At 41.0% G+C, this 17337-nt stretch overlaps 1 protein-coding gene across 1 annotated transcript in view; it reads left to right on the top strand.

Moving 5' to 3' along the window:
• Positions 1–16287, top strand: part of LOC138622237 (electrogenic sodium bicarbonate cotransporter 1-like) — a 33307-nt gene extending 17020 nt beyond the window's left edge. The window contains exons 11-27 of the mRNA XM_069700882.1: positions 1031–1185; positions 1957–2073; positions 2402–2576; positions 4150–4283; positions 5973–6235; positions 6632–6684; positions 6831–7016; positions 8464–8577; positions 9277–9438; positions 9893–10071; positions 11041–11113; positions 11964–12032; positions 12249–12422; positions 12527–12691; positions 12834–12927; positions 13265–13342; positions 14021–16287. Of these exons, the coding sequence (XP_069556983.1) occupies positions 1031–1185; positions 1957–2073; positions 2402–2576; positions 4150–4283; positions 5973–6235; positions 6632–6684; positions 6831–7016; positions 8464–8577; positions 9277–9438; positions 9893–10071; positions 11041–11113; positions 11964–12032; positions 12249–12422; positions 12527–12691; positions 12834–12927; positions 13265–13308 (2157 nt within the window). The 3' untranslated portion in view covers positions 13309–13342; positions 14021–16287. The remainder of the gene's footprint in view (positions 1–1030; positions 1186–1956; positions 2074–2401; positions 2577–4149; positions 4284–5972; positions 6236–6631; positions 6685–6830; positions 7017–8463; positions 8578–9276; positions 9439–9892; positions 10072–11040; positions 11114–11963; positions 12033–12248; positions 12423–12526; positions 12692–12833; positions 12928–13264; positions 13343–14020) is intronic.
• Positions 16288–17337: the final 1050 nt, after the last annotated feature.

Raw genomic sequence — 17337 nt, forward strand, 5'->3', positions numbered from 1 at the left:
TTCCTCCACTTGGAGTGTGTTTGGCCTGGTTTCACCTGAAATCTTTACAAGTTACAGGAGCTCTTCAAGCCCAAAAATGTTTCACAACAATTGATAAGATCTATTTGTTCTGAACTAGTTTTATCAGACTGACAGAGCACCAGAGTGATTTCCACTGTCCTAAAGGAGTAGACCTCATCCTCTTTGAGCTGTAATTGGACTAATCAAAGCTCTTGTGAACTTAAGATAATGGACATTTTAAGACCTTATTCGGAATTTGGGACTAATCCTCTGGACGGTGGAATAACGTGTTAAAAAGTTTTGGCCGTTTCCAGTTACGTTAATTCAAAGAATTGTCCACCTTAAGCCCTCCTCCTTTACTATCGCTGCCAAATCAGCGCAGCAGTTGGTCTGTTCTGTTGGCAGCGACCAATTTATAGCTTAGTTGTTAAGCTGTGAGGTCAAGTTGTGGGAGACTAATTTATTATACAGTGGAATAAGGAGGAAAAAAAAGACACTCCCTTTCACTCTCTTCGTCGGCTTTTTGCACCCTCCCGTGCCCTTCGACCATGTCTGCTCAGTGTCTCTCTGCCGTGTTTGTCTTCTCTTCTCCCAGCTTTAACCTCTTGGCGTTTGTCAGGAATGTTAATGGAGAGCTCTTAGTAAGCAGTCTGAATCCTGAGAGCACCTGGGCCTGTTATTTCCCACAGGGCCTCTGAAACTCTCCTACCGCCAGCGTATATCTCGCGTGTCAACAAGGCAGAGTAGGAAGTGTTTTTCCAGGATTTCCTTGAGTTAAACTTTACCCTCTCAGTGCCCAGACATGACCGTCGTTGCGTCACAGGCTTATCAGATGTTTGTGGTTTTGAGTCACACCGCCTCACACACTGCTTTTGTAAATACTCTACCTGTGATCCTGGGAAACGCAGATGTTGGCTCAGACGATTTCTTGGTTGTTGTAGTGATCACATTTTGTGCCTCTGAAATGAATCATTTAAGGACACGTTACATTATTAATGAGTTGGTTATGAACGGTTGCTGTTATGTCCAGGTATTCCACGATATCGCCTACAAAGCGAAGGACAGGCAGGACCTGCTGGCCGGGATCGAGGAGTTCCTGGACGAGGTCATCGTCCTGCCGCCCGGCGAGTGGGACCCCGACATCAGGATAGAGCCGCCCAAGTCTCTGCCCTCCTCCGACAAGAGGTCCGCTCTAATCCATGACACCTAATCCGCATGAATGTAGTCACCACACATGAATCTTGTTAAATCCCACGAGTGTCACGTGAACACGCGCACAGTATTAGAGACATAAAAACATATTTCCTGAATCACCTCAGGCCCTTTTTATCATCCAATTATTGGAAGAGAAATGCTAAATTGCTAAACTATTGTAGCACAAGTGCAGAGGAGTCTCAAAGTCAACAAACTGACTCAGATGTCTGTTTGTTAACACAAACTGCAGCTCATAGGAGACTAAACAAGGCCCAGAGGCTGCTGACTCAAACCACCGTGTGTTTCACTGCTTCTGAATTTCACTTTCTTTTGGAAGCAGAAAATTTGTTCATTCCTAAATACGGAATAAAATGTCGACTGAGCACAATTTATTATGGGAATTATGAAGTGTGTCTGCAGGATGAAGCACATTTCACACTAAAACTGATCTGTGCCTGTAGCACGATTAGAAATAGCTGAACTCTCTTTGAAAGATTTAGTTGTTTTCAATTTTCCACTGCATATTCTTTTGACTTGATTACGTGTCATGGAATCTCAAGATGCACATAGTTTTTTTTCCATTATAAATTGTATTAATTGTTCACAGTATTTGCAAAGATGATTTGAAGCCACAGATTTTTATGTCAATGGATCAAAAAAGCCAAAAATTATACACAAGTTTCTCTAAATGCTTTCATGATTTTATTGAAGTTGGGTTGTGTGTGTTTTTCTTTTTTTTTTTTTTTTTTTTTTTTTTTAAAGGAAGAACATGTATGCTGGTTTAGAGGCACCTCAGATGAACGGTGACACTCCCCATGACCCGGGACACGGAGGGGGAGGAGGGCACGAGGTCGGAGAGGAGCTTCAACGCACAAGAAAGTAATTCAAATTCTCTTGAAATGAAATACACATTTCTACATTAAAATATAAAGATGTTATCATGTTTATAATCCTGATGGTGTCTGATGGCTGTCAGTGAAGATATCTATTGTTACAAATAAGTAAAATATTTTGTCTTCCAGTAAGTTTCCAAACCAGGAAATGTTCTGCACAGATTTAAAGAACAATGAAAGCAGTTTTACCTTTTGAATAACCTTTTGTTTTCCTTTCCATAGACAAAAATGTTACACATCATGAGTCATCGTAGATCTGCAGTTAAAGTTATGACATCAATCGCTTGCTAACTCGAACGGCTCTGTTCTTTAAGGTTCTGCGGAGGTCTTGTCCTGGACATCAAGCGGAAACTGCCGTTCTTTGCCAGCGACTTCTACGACGCTCTCCATATCCAGTCCCTGTCAGCCATCTTGTTCATCTATCTGGGCACAGTCACCAATGCGATCACGTTCGGAGGCTTACTCGGAGACGCTACAGAGAACATGCAGGTAACCCCCCCGTCCCCCTTTTTTTTTATTATTGTTGTATTTAACTGATCTGCAGTAAGAAGGGCGATCAGCTCCCAACAAGCCAAATGTGGGACAAAGAGGACATGTTATCGATGCTGACAGATATATGTCTTCCCAAACGTAGAAAATATACAATGCAGATTAGCATGTGAAATGACTAAACAAATAGCATTGGGGGGGTTTGGAAAGTTTCATTCAAATCAAATCTAAGTAAATAAAGAAAGTATATAAAAAAAAAAAAAAAAGCTGAGGTTTCAACATATATGCGGTTTCAGCTTTCTACCACAGTCTGCTGACCTGTGGGATTGCATTCCTCACTTTCTTCACAACCTTTGGACAAAAGCCACATTTTGGAGTAGAGCAGTCCTACATAAAGTGGGACACCTGGTCGCCCTTGCGGCTCGTCAATTTTTTTTAATCTGTGGAAATGTTGTTGCACAATCAAAGGGAAAACTCAACGAGTCATAGGTTAACTTCGAACCACCTGAAGCTCCGAGGTGTGACCTACATTTGACTCCTTAAAACCAGACCTGAAACCCCGGTTGATCTAGCTTTAGTTAATTTAACACAGACTATTACATGAGGTTGCTCTGACCTAAACACGGCACTTCATTTTGCATACAAAATAAGACGCAAGTTATCATTTTCAAACAGATTTTAAGGCTGAAATTGTGATTTTGAGTCTTTTTTTTTTTAATTATTATTATTCCTCTTATCTGTACGGCATGTTTTGCTTTCTCCATTGTAACCAAACTAAGATACGTTTCCTACGAGCTGAGCCTCAATATGCTCCCCATGTAAAGTCAATGACGTGACTCAATTACTTTTCAAGATGTTTGTTGTTTTCACCTCCGTCACAGCTCCTCATTTTAGGTCACAAACTAATACGGTCCCTTCAGCTGATAAGCTACACACACATCCATCTGCTGGACCTGCTGTTGGCGGCATTGTAATACTGCTGTGGTATGATAGCTGCTCGCTCCACCCACGTCGAGTCTTTGCCCGGCGCTGTAAATAAACCACAGATCCAGATTACGCAGCGGCTGCAACCTCATCGTGGCTGTGTTTCCACTGACCGTCCCCGCTCCCACCAACCGGTGCTCCTTAATCCTCTATACTCACCCCCGCCCCCCCTCTTTTTTCTTTTTTTTTCCACTCGGGGAATCCCTTGCCTCCACCGAATGTTTTTTTTTTTTTTTTTTTTCTGAGTGCGTGATGAAAGAGCTCTCATAGCATCCAATTTGTAAACTTGACGGGCCAGATGTGTGTGTGTGTGTGTGTGTGTGTGTGTGTGTGTGTGTGTGTGTGTGTGTGTGTGTGTGTGGTTAAACAATATTTCCACCTGAACAAGCAGAAATATGTCATGAGAGTTGTGGAGGGAAAAAAAAGTTACAAAAATATGCATAAAACTGATGACAAAATTCCTGACCAAGATGGTTGACATGGAGTCATGCGCATATTACAGAATTTGCTTTCTCAATTCTTTTTATTTATTTATTTTTTTACTTGTATGTGCTCCATGTGAATTTTTTTTGGTCTTTCTGTGTTGCAGGGGGTGTTGGAGAGTTTCCTGGGCACGGCAGTGACGGGAGCCTTGTTCTGCCTGCTGGCCGGTCAGCCGCTGACTATCCTCAGCAGCACAGGCCCCGTGTTAGTCTTCGAAAGACTCCTCTTCAGTTTCAGCAAGTGAGTCGACGCCCGCTTTTAAAATGAGTAAATATAAGCGAGGGGTGAAACTTAGTTCACAAGCGGGGGTCAATAGCCTGCGAGATATTTATAGATTGTAGTCTTTCCCCCCCAAAGGACAGAGGCTGTTTGTGTGTTTACAGAAACGCTATCCTTGTGCTCCTTTTTAAAAAAAAATTATTTTTTATTTAAGTAGAAATATAAGCATAATACGGAATAGGTGATTCACATTGTCAACTTTGCATCAGAGGCCGTTAACTTAAGTGATATCTCACTGGAACTTTTTGTGCCTGACTCTAAATCTCTTGGCGGGCACCGTTGCCAACTTATTGTTAATTTCCCATGTGTTTTGTGCCGTCGACTTCCTGCCCTGATCGACATGGGGATAAAAGCAGCGCACACACGCACACATGCTTGTGCACAACCAGTGGAAACAGAGACTGTAATGTGTTCAACTTACAGACATTAGGTGCTGTAATTATACTCTATGGAAAAAAAAAAAAAAGGAAAATGTATTTGTCCTGAATGAAAGTGTAATATAAAACCGAGATGACACTTATTGTGCATTTCAACGTGTGATTTATAATGCTGACTTCTCCTCCCGCTGAACTCCCTCCCCTCAGCCGAACAAAGACTTCTAGCATTACCAAACACTAGGCTGATTATGTTCCATTATTAATAATTCACTCTCATTTAATTTTACACTGGGAGTGAAGAATGTTGTGGCGTTTGCGTCCTCCCCATGTTTTCCATGCCTCGGGTCAACTGTTGCCGAGTCAGTGGCAGCTGCTAGGCTCTTACAGCTGTTGAATATATATAGTATATATACTGTGTATATCAGGAGTCTCTAACCAGTATCTAAGTAGCTTGGTATATTTGGCGATCTATTTCAGCATTTTACTTTTTAAAAAAAAATCTTTTTAACGTGTCTGAGAGAACGACGCTATCAAAGTGGTCGATTAAGGAGTGGACAATCTCCTCTCGCTTGCACCGTGCCAGTGTAACGGGGGCAGGAGGCGGGGTTGAGCGCCTCCCTTCATGAAACACACAGAGATCAGAGGACAAAAACGCAGCAGAGATTCTCACTGAACTGGAACAAAAACAGGTGCTCATGAATTAGGTAAATAACAGAAATACAATATTTTTTTGCTGGACCGCAATAGCGGGGCGGAGCTATAAAGAGTCTGTCACTGAAAGAGTTGAGAGATCGAAGTTACACCGCAGGTCGGCTGAATGCCGAGACTTTTCAAATTCAAAGAAACAAAAACACTGAATGCATGACGTGTGCATTTAAGCTACAGATGTGGGGAATTTAAAGGGACGTTATGGGACACAGTGATATGTGGACAGACAGAAACATAGGTGAAGTAGAGTAAGTGATGAACATTGTTTTGTTTACTGTAACAGATGTGATCAGTGTCAGCTTTATCGATTTAAAAACAAAGAAATGCATACAGGGAAAAAAAACAACAACTGCGCATGCTGTTAAGCTGTGATACAAAAGTGGTGTATGAATTTGTTATTGTTCACATAAAAGAAGCTGATTCAGCAACTAATATTTGCAGACTTTTAAACACAAATTCAGGTTCGACAGCACTCGCTGAAAGCCCACTGAAGTGTAATTGTTTGGGGATAAAATGTAGCGTCGTAGGAAGAATACGCTTGTTCACTCGTTACCGTCTTCCTCAGAGACAACGGCTTCAACTACCTGGAGTTCCGGCTGTGGATCGGCCTGTGGTCGGGGTTCCTCTGTCTGGTGCTGGTCGCCACGGACGCCAGCTTCCTGGTGCAGTACTTCACGCGCTTCACCGAGGAGGGCTTCTCGGCGCTCATCAGCTTCATCTTCATCTACGACGCGTTCAAAAAGATGATCAAGCTGTCCCACCACAACCCCATCAACTCCGAGTTCGACCTAGACCTCGTCACTCGCTACGACTGCCGCTGCACGCCTGGTACGTAGATATCGAGAAATCGCTCACCGGATCACAGGAAGAGTTTCTCCCCCGACGACGCCGGGCAGAGTCAGACAACACCTTCCTTTCCCTGATTGTTTTGAGCCACCATGAGAAGTTCCGTTATCGTGAACATTTTGTATTTGGTGTCGTCGGATTTTGCCGGTGACGTTACTTTTTCTACTATAAAGCTTCTGCTGTGTTTGCAGTGGAAATAACAAATGATACTTGGAGATATCACTGTTTACTTTCTCGGCAGCCCTATCAGACTGTGTGTGTTGAGTGGGACTTGGCAGTGTTGTTTGGGAGAGATGTTGACACGGATTTAAAATGACAAGCGTGACACTAGAATTGTTCTCATTGTGGAGATTAGATATTATTGTTTCTCTTCACCAGGCAACTCCTCAGAACTCTTCGATATCACCGCCTGGACAAACAGTACTGATCTGGTATGTAGTGACCTTGTTTTTTTTTTGGTTTGTTTTTTTACATTTAGTGGCAAAGATCCAGAATTCATTGCTTGAAAGCTACTCTTCCTCCAGATATTGTTGCGTATTTGTTATAACCGATGACGTCTATCCTTGTGTCTCTCCAGCCGGTGAACGCGACCTGGGCGTCCCTGACCAGGAAGCAGTGTCTGAACTACGGAGGGCAGCTCGTGGGAGAGGCTTGTGGCTACGTGCCTGACATCACCCTGATATCCTTCATCTTGTTCTTCGGGACCTACACCTGCTCCATGGGCCTGAAGCAGTTCAAGACGAGCCGCTTCTTCCCCACCACGGTGAGTGATCACTGCTTACGACACATGCGGGTTTTTTTTTTTTCTACGTCTGGCTTTGTGCGGACGGAGTGAACAGTGATTGAGAACATTAAGCTGCAGACGGTTGCGAGAAAAGGTAACGTGAAAAGCACAGATTTTGTATCAATTTTAACAGTGCTGTTTTGGCAAAGAAGTCATGAGTCGAGATGTCAGGTTAATAAATGAACTGCAACTTTATTTTAAAAAACTGTTTTTAATTTGTTTATTGGTTTTACATTTTACAGATAAATACAATACAAATGCAATACATATCATGTATTTTTGTTTTAACATCAAGCCAAAAACTAAAATAATGCCAAAAAACTCAAATAAAGCCCAAAACCCCAAAAATAAAGCCAAAAACTAAAATAAAGCCCGAAAACAAAATAAAGCTGAAAAAATATGAAGTTGTTCAAGGCTTAAGTATAATAAGATGAATTGATGCGGTGTGTCCGGAGAAAATGACTAACCGTAGGTCTGAAGTTACATAAGAGGAGATTTAAAGCTTAGAGTCAGCATATGACAAGAAGGGATGCCACATTTTCTCAAATTCAATAGAAGAGTCACGGGGTATAAATCTCGAGTCTCTCTAGTTTGTATCTGTATGACATCTCCTAACCAACTTCATTTACATTTTATTACAGAGGTTTAGTGACGTGTGCATGCAGGTGGTCCCACTTCTGTATACTTATTTCAAAATTACAAATATTTGTCAATGCATATTTTGCCAACTAAGGCAGTGAAATTTTACACTTTGTCAACAAGAAAAAAAACCCACCTGCGACTAAATACTTACACTGAGGATTTTTTTTTTTTACTAGAAGGATTCAAGGAGACGATGCAATGGACATAATGTTGGAATAAGATATTACACTGGAGGACATAGGAGTGTGTGTTGGTAACTGGTGGAGGAAGTTCAAATTTAAAAAAAAAAATTCAAATTCAGGAAAGGAAACACTGCGATACAAGTGTATTGAAATTTTTACATGATGATGGTGGTGCGAGATGAAAAGCAAATGGTTCCTCAAAGTTATTCAAATTCATCCTGAAATAAATACAAATTCCATTCACCTGTCGAACAGCTGAGTGGAGAAAATTCAGTTTGCGTCAGTCCAAAGTGGAAAATGGTCTGCAATTATGCAAAGTCTTTTTACCATAGCGGTCTCAAAGCGCTTTACAAATTTGTGCTTCCCATTCAGACACCAGTGGCCTTAGAGCTGCCATGCAACGAATGTTGAGATCAAATACCAACATTTCATATTCTCATGATCATCCAGTGACTCTTTTGCTGTGTTCCAAGTGTGCTTGCTTGTTTATCTACAAACACGGTGTTTAAGGCGGCGTCGTTCTTTGTCAAACACACGACGAAAACATTTCACCAGAAGCAAAAACAAACAAAAAAATGTTCCTCCTTGTTTTTTTTTTTTAGGTGAGGAAGCTGATCAGCGACTTCGCGATCATCTTGACCATTCTCCTCTTCTGCTGCGTGGACGCCTTCGTCGGTGTGGACACTCCGAAACTCATAGTGCCAAGTGAATTCAAGGTACGTATTAAAACACGCAAGGCAAAAAAATAAAAATGACGCACAAAGAAAGTCGTCGTCGTTTCATTTGGCGCCTGAAATCTTTGCACCAAATAGTTTTGTTTTTTTTAGCGGGGGTGACGACGGCAGTTTCCCTCCGAGTACACTGATAACGATCCATGTTTCTGATAGAAAGCCTCTGTAATTCTTTTAAATCCCGGCATAATGCTCCTCTTTGTAGCTTCCCCCAGTAAAGATATATATTACCTGAAAGTAAGACCATCTTGGAGATCGCTGGAGATCGAATGTTCCTCAGCTGGCATCTAACACACACACACGCGCGCGCACATACACACACACACACACACACACACACACACACATCGGTGGAGGAGCGGGCACGGCTTGATTATAGGTGATGTGAGAACACAGGTGGGCTTCTCGCTGCGAGCACAGAGCCACCTTTGTTCGACCACAGAGTCTGAATTCACGGCCTTTTTTCTGTCATTTCAAACTCTGTTCGGTACTTGAGACTCACCTAGTGCACTGAAGTAACCGCTTCAAGTTAGATTTGTGTTTCTGTTTTGTTGTGAGGTTTTTAAGATGTTATCCGTGTCCTGTAATCTAGAAATGATTTGGCGCCAGTCGGCGGTCCAGAGGCGCGTATACATGCGATGGTGTATTTTAATCATCTCTGTTCTCCCTGCTGGTTTCGTGTAGCCCACGAGTCCGCTGAGGGGCTGGTTTGTTCCTCCTTTTGGAGCAAACCCTTGGTGGGTGTACATGGCTGCTGCCCTCCCCGCCCTGCTGGTCACTATCCTGATCTTCATGGACCAACAGATCACCGCTGTGATCGTCAACAGGAAAGAGCACAAGCTCAAGGTCGGTGCACCACCTCGAGGTTTCCGAGGGATGAAATACATGTTTAATTTCAAGGGTGAAAATAAAGGCTCGTGGACAGGATTTAAAGAAAATCAAGAGTCCAAAATGATCAATCTTTGGAAGAGTTACCAGAAAAAAAGTGTTGAAATTTGTCTTTATTTTTTGGGGTTTTAAAAAATGATGCTTCCTCACAATGCCAGGAAGGACAGGTGGAGAAATAACGTTTCTGGCCTGAAACAGTCAAACTTTATATTTTAAACCACACTATATTTGTGTCATTGTGAAAGTATTCTCATTAAAACTTGTTGGTTTTATTAGTTTGATCTATTAGTTCACTTCTACAGCACCACGAGCTCTTAAGATCATTTTGAAATCATCGTTGGCCAGCTGTCTCTTTCTTCATGCCTCTCATCCTCCTGCTCCTCTTCATCGCTTTCCTCCCGTCTCCTCGCAGAAAGGGGCGGGATATCACTTGGACTTGTTCTGGGTGGCCATCCTGATGATCATCTGCTCCTTCATGGGCCTGCCGTGGTACGTGGCCGCCACCGTCATCTCCATCGCCCACATCGACTCTCTGAAAATGGAGACCCAGACGTCGGCCCCCGGGGAGCAGCCCAAGTTCCTGGGTGTCAGGTGAGCTGCTGGGCACGGTGTCACCGTCATTTTAAAATCATTTGTTTCTAACTTGTTGGTCCGGGACGGAGGTTTCTATGCCTTTCTATGTTTTCATAGAGGGCATCCAGTATTGGATTGTGACAGGTCAATTAATTTTGTATTCTCAGGTGTAAATAAATCTACAAACGGGTAAAGCAGAATAACAGTTTTTAACTTCAGGAACCATAATTTGTGTGTAGAGTCCGTACTAAATGTTTATTTCGACACATGAAGACAGAATTGCATGCGGTAAAATATATATATATATATATATGTTCATAGAAATAGACTTGCATGCAGTTTTGTATTTTATAAATCCCAAATTGAAAATGTGGGGAAGTGGACAAACCCAAGTCCCCTCCCATCACTGATCATAAACAAAGCAGAGCCATGTTTTCTTTTTCAAGAATATCGTGCACAAAGACACGATTATTAACCAGCAACAAGTGACAGAAAAAACAGAAATAGACCATTTTACTTTAATGAATCAGAAAGGAAAGAAACAGAAGAACATAAAAAAGGAGAGAAAGAAGTCTTAAAATATGAGAGAAAAGGGTAAAAAAAAAAGTCTTTTCAAATCTCAGTGTACTGTATGTAAAGATATAAATATACTTGCAGTTGTTCTTTTACAGAGAATGGCTGCGCTAAAAAAAAAAAAAAAGTCCATTTAAAAGGAAACAAATTTGTTAATGAGATAGAAGTCGGTAAAAATCTTATTTCTTTTACAAAGTCTGTAAATATTGCGCATCATGGTATCGTGGATTTGTACGTGATTATGAGGATAAGGATTTCCTTGCGTGTTGATGTGGTTCATTCAAAAACATACATGTCTTGTGCATATACAACCATTAGAAATTCAGCTCCAGGACTCGCTGAACCTTTGCTGCATCTACATCGATTCAGATCTGCTGACTAATTTTGTTCTTATCCCCCCTCCACCCAATCCAGGGAACAAAGAGTCACTGGGATCTTTGTGTTCCTCCTGACAGGACTTTCCGTGTTCATGGCCCCTATCCTCAAGGTAGCGCTCCAACTTCTTTAATTCTTCCGTGGAAACGCGGATTACTGTCCGCCTGTTTTAGGACAAACTCCTGTCACACCTCTCAAATTTGAAATAATTTCAGATCTTTTATTCATCCGATTAGGAGGTCCCGTAGCTGAAGTAATACGATGTGAAATAAGCATGTTCATCAGGGTTTAAGCTCCAATTGCAGCAGAGTGCCTTCTCCAGTTTCCATTCCCTCATTAAACTGCCAAACAAAAAATGTGAAGGCTAAATGGAGATGGATGGAGCTGGTGCTCCCCCTTGTGGGCATATTGCGTACCGTGCTTCAAATCCTGGGAATTTATCTTCCTCTCCACACTCGTCTGGTTATGTAGTCTTGCATGACATGCAAAATGATTATTGATGCTGCGTCAAATGTCTTTTTATATTTCACACTTTGTCATCTTCTGCCGCATATATTTCCCTTTTTATTTATATTGCAGATTTCTGCTCTACCTTGCAAGATTCTAGTGTTTTGAGGTTGTTTTTTTTTCCCACTGCTGCTTTTAAGTTGATGCAGGACTCTGTTGCTGATACTGAACAACTGCTTCTCAAAGCTGCACCAGTAGCAGCCGAGTGACTGTTCCCACTGATGTGTGCACGAAAAGGAAGATTCTTTAGAAAAGCAGCCTGCGGGCTATTTTTAACTAAGCAGTGGTGCCAAAAAAAAACCCCAAAAAAACAACTCTTGTTTCTTGCGAGGGCTCTACCACATCAACGTATCTTTTCACATTTTCCTTTTCTTTGTTTCTTAACTTACCCGATGCTACTACAACCAGTCAAACATGCGATTAACACCGTTTCCGTTGTGCTCCGTGTCCCTCAGTTCATTCCCATGCCCGTTCTCTATGGTGTGTTCCTCTACATGGGCGTCGCGTCACTCAACGGTGTCCAGGTGAGTCCGTCCGACCCAGTTCATCGCCGGCGAAAGCGGCGCTGGACGAGCGACTTGGAAAAATGGGGCGCATTTCTCATCACACGTTACTCATTGAAAAAGTTAGCTGGGTGGCATATCGTTCGTGTTTAACGCTTGCAGAAATAAAATTTTTTAAAAAAAGCATACATTTATGAAGTACACAGCTGAGCGTTTTGGCCTGTTTATTTCTCTCAGTTCATGGATCGCCTGCAGCTGCTCCTCATGCCCGCCAAGCACCAGCCGGACCTGATCTATCTGCGGCACGTCCCCCAGAGACGCATCCACCTCTTCACCTTCATCCAGGGCCTGTGTCTGGCCCTCCTCTGGATCCTCAAGTCGACCGTGGCCGCCATCGTTTTCCCCGTCATGGTTAGAGGCGGCTAACGTCACGGCAAAAAAAAAAAAAAAAAAAAAAAAGTTAAGCTCGATCGTTTGGCCGCGAAGGATCGTCAAAACTCTCTCTCCGTTTTTAGATTCTGGCGCTGGTCGCCGTCCGAAAGGCCATGGACTACGTGTTCTCCCAGCACGACCTCAGCTACCTGGACGACGTCATCCCGGAGAAAGACAAGAAGAAGAAAGAGGACGAGAAGAAAAAGAAAAACAAGAAGAAGGGAAGCATCGACAGTGAAATGGAATTCGTAAGTCAAGACGTAACGTTTCAATGTGCAAACTGCCTTTCTGTGTGTCCGTTGTTCTCGTGACATCCTCCAGTAGGTCCTCACCTTAAAAAAAAGAAAAACTACCCATGAGTGTTAATGTTCTCCCTCCGTGCTCCCACAGTCTGACTACCCATACCATCCAAATGTCCCCAGTATAAAAATCTCTATGGATATGATGGAGCAGGAGCCCATGTTGGCGGATAAATCTTTGGATAGTGAGTACCAGCCAGGGTTCGCTTTGCTGTAGCTCCGAGAGCTGCTCCAACTTTTACTTCTAAGTGCCTCCTACTCACATTTCTCCTGGCAATGCTGGCCCTCTTGCATGCTCTTTTACAACAATTTTAATATCTTAAAGGTTCGCTAAGGTTTTTTCTGTTTGTTTGTTTTTTTTTTTTAAATGTTATGCCGCACAAACCTGCCAGTTTGAACTCTATGGTGTAACCCTAGAAAGCAGCTTTGCATTGCTCTCTTTGTTTTTTTCTTTTGCTGATTTTGGAAATTGATGAATGTTTACAGTGTGTTTTAACGCTTTTATTTCTCCTTTCCCTTTAGGAGATAAGACGTCGGTTTTCCTTAATACCCATTCACCGTGCTGAGCACTACTTGCGGTCTTCCAGTGTGGCTGAGTAAGTGAGTACCAACTTGGATTTGCATTTCACAATCGTCCATATTGTGTGATTTAGAAGTTCATTAGAAAAGCCCGGTCAAGTCAGTTTGCTTACAAAGCACATTTTGTAGCCAACGTCAGTTGACTTAAATGTTGCGCAACATCAGAAGCCGCATTTCCATTGGCGGTACCGGCTCCACTCGACTCTTCTTGCCAGCACTCTTCTGAGTAGCGTGTGCTTTCCTGGATTTTCGTTTTTCCACTTTGGAAACTGCTGTGACTTCATTTTCAACATCAACAACAACAACAACGAAATTGCCTTTCAGCTCTACGATAGGACATCCCGCAGGCAAAATTTGCTCAGAAAGTTAAGTTTGGGTTTCATGGCTTATCTTTGAACCTCACTTGTGAAAACACGATGCCTCAAGGGCAAGCCTGTGTGAATGAATGCCTGCCCACTTCATTTGTGTTCAGGTGATACCAAAAATATACCAATTACCAGATACCATTTACGGATAATATAAAACCCCGAGTCGAGCTGAGCCGCACGGGTACCGTCTTTGGAAAAGGGCCTTGAAAGAATTGAATCGCATAGACTTGAAACGATTTATGCCCATTAAAACGAATCAAGCCGTAAAAACTAAATCAAAAGAAATTCAAAACATCACATTCATTGTATTCCGTGTCTCTTCCTCTTTCAGTCTCGAGAAATGTTCTTCCGTAAAAGGTTTTCCTCAGTTTCTAATGCACCGGGGCTCTGAGGATTACAGTTTCTTTGGGAGGAGAGGCTCTGAAACTGATCTGTGAAAAGATCGTCCATGGATACGAACACAGCTTGGCAAACGGAGCCGTCCTCTTTTGTTTCGTAGTACCGCTTCCTCGCGGTGTTTTTGTAAATATTCGTCAGGCGAGGACTTAAATCCGAATGGCTGGAAGTTCTTTGTCTTAAACGTTAAAATTACTTTGGTGGTACTGAATTTTTAATTGAGGACCGACACGAGATCCGGTTGACCGTTCGTCTTCTGCACGATTTCTTGCCGAAAACAAAAGGGCTACTCAAGGTCATCCGCATGCAGTTTTTATGGGACATCAAAATCTTAGAACTGTGTGTGCTAATAATTTATCAAGCATCAAGATAAAGATAGGTAATCATTGATAAGGTTTGTAGAACAAATCCGTCTTCCAAACAAACCTTTTATTTGATTGTGTACAGATCAGGAGGACTTCTCCACCGTTTTTAAGATATATATATATTTTTTTTTTTAACAAATTAAACCAAAAATAACCAACCTCTCTTCTGATAGTACTGTTTTTAGTAGTTAAAGATTTTAAGTCCTAACTTACTGGAATGTTGGAGGTACCGCATTTTCAGAGGCGACCACAGGGGTTTCCTCCTTTACTTGTTTTTTTTTTTAACAAAAGGGCTACAAAAGGTCGTCCGCGGAGAGTGACGTGGCGGACCTTGATGTTGTATTTATGGGCACATTCTCATCCAAGGCTGCATATGCATAAACAAATATTTTTTTTCTTCTTCTTCTTTATTTATTGTATTTCAACTCAGCAGAAAATAACTTCTTGGTTGAATTTTAAGTACGGCTTTACCATTTAACATCACCATTTGTGGAAATTTGAAGATATGTTTTTCTGTGGTCTGTCTCCACTCCGCTGTCTTTTCCCTGTTTTAGGGAGTTTTAGATGTATTTTAGCTGTATGTAGCTCGACCTACTTTTTCTGTAGGTGCCAGGCATGATATATTAAGCACATCTGTTGTGCAATGATTTGTGATCAAACACTAATTCTATTTTATTTTTTTTTTTTAACCTGGCACTGCATAGGATCTCTGAATCTTAACTTTAAGTTTTCTTGTGCTCCGTGACACTTAAGATTTTTTTTTTCTTTTCAATGTCAATATGAACTAATTCAAGTATGAATTGCAATATTTTAAACCCATACAAAAGCGATAATTTTAAAGTGATTCGAACCACCTTATGTAAGCATTTTAGTAATAACAAAAAAAATCATAAAAACATCTTTTTTCTTGATGTTTCAAATGCTGACATTGGGTGGAAAAGTATTTTAAACCCATCTGATGGGTTAGTTTTTCTCATGTACTTGACCATAGACTCAATCCTAAAAGTCTATTTGAGTTGTATTTTTCTTTCAAATGTGATCATATTCCACATTTAATGTGATAATTTTCAATCTGAAATCTTCTTTAGTTTTTTTTTTTTGAATAATGCATTTTTTTTTATTAAAAAAAATAAAATGCAAATGAACACACAATCACTGTGAGAGATAAAATGCTGTGACTCCCAATCAGGGAGGAGCTTCTGCTTTTTAGTGTGTAGGGTAAAAATGTTGTGCAGTATCAGTACAAAATGCATTATTTATGTTCCATGTAGTGACGGTTTAATTTGTAATGAAATGCATCAATCTGTAATTTTTTTCTGACATCAAACGACTTGATTATGCTTAGTTTTTTTTGATTGAAGTATACTCTGATAACTTAAGGTGAGTCAGTTGATCTAAACATATTAATGCATATCTGAGTGTAATACATCTCAATCATTTAAAATATATTGACTTGCACAGTCAGCATTGTGCGTGGGCTTTGGGCTTTGAATCACGCTTTCACAATCACATCGATGAGCTGTCAAAAAAAAAATGTGAAGCACTAAAGATTGTTGAAGCTGCTTTGACCCAAAAAAGCCACGTTGTCTTCCACTTTATTCTGTGATCTGTATATCTTGACCTTTTTTTTTTTTTTTTTTTTTGGACTTTCTGGTTCTGATTCCACAATTAATGTAATATTTTTGATGTTCAAAACTCTGAAACCAATTTTATACAAGCATCTTACGTGCTCAAATGACCGTAGGTTACTCGGAAGGAAGAAAAATGTCAGTGTTTTTTTATGAAGTAGTGTTTTAAAATGAGAGCAATAAAACAGTCCAAATGATTCTTAAATACATTGTTGTGTGTGTTTTTTTTTTAATCGTTATAAGAGTTTTCGGTTGCCAAAGGTGTGATTTTCAAATGAATGACGTTTGCATCTAGATTTTGCAGCTATTTACTTCCATCTAAAACAAATGAAAATGTAATCTTTTTATCTGATGCTGTTTTTTTCCTCCACTTCAGATATGTCTTAAGAGGTTAATTTAAACTTCATCTGTCCTCAAAAGGGACTCTGACTTATTCAGCCATTGCTTTGCAGATAATGAGTGTTACCACGATGTTTGAAGAGTCTGGGAGTTTATTAGACTCCGTCACCAGCTGACAGTCCTGGTGACAGTTCTCGAGCAGCCTTACGAGTCCCAGTGAGTCACTTAAGGTCTGACGAGTTAATGAACTTCTGAGACTTGTCAAACTTTTGCTCATGGCACAAATATCAGTATTTTTATTTCTATTAATTGTGAATTAATATTTAAAGTAACGCCAGATTCCTACTGACTGACTGCTGCGGGGTTCAGATTTTGTTCTTTTAAATTTGAACATCAACTGGAATATGTAATTTTCCCTAAATTGTGCCTACACCTGCACAAACAAAGGATTTGTTTTTCTTTGGAATAAACACATTCAAGCATAAAAACCCCGGTTTATTCTGAAATTCGTCAAGAAAAGATAAGTGTAAAGAGTTCAACGAGCTGTATTTAGGAGATGCAGACACCCAGGCCCAGTTGTTCAAAAAAAGGTCATCTCTAACAGACAGATCCACATTTGTAAATTCCATGTTTTGTTATCCAGGCTCAGTGTAATCTATTTTAACTTATGTGCCAGTGTATTTTTTTAAGGCAACATGATTGGATCATCCTGATCCAGACACACACTTCTCGAGGTGAATAAACTTAATAAAACACCGGGTTTCTAAATGGGACTCCAGATGCACGCTACTGGCCTACATTGTAAATAAGAACAGGTCGTAGAGCCAGGATGTGAACTTTTAAGTGTTAAAACAATACAAACATCCTTTAATACCCGTCTCATCCTGTACAGGGTCACGAGACATGTCCATTTCCGTTAA

This window comes from Brachyistius frenatus, unplaced genomic scaffold (genome assembly GCF_029030835.1).
Source record: "Brachyistius frenatus isolate BFR_SWC_R1_liver_20210118 unplaced genomic scaffold, ASM2903083v1 Contig_35, whole genome shotgun sequence".
Classification (NCBI taxonomy): domain Eukaryota; kingdom Metazoa; phylum Chordata; class Actinopteri; family Embiotocidae; genus Brachyistius; species Brachyistius frenatus.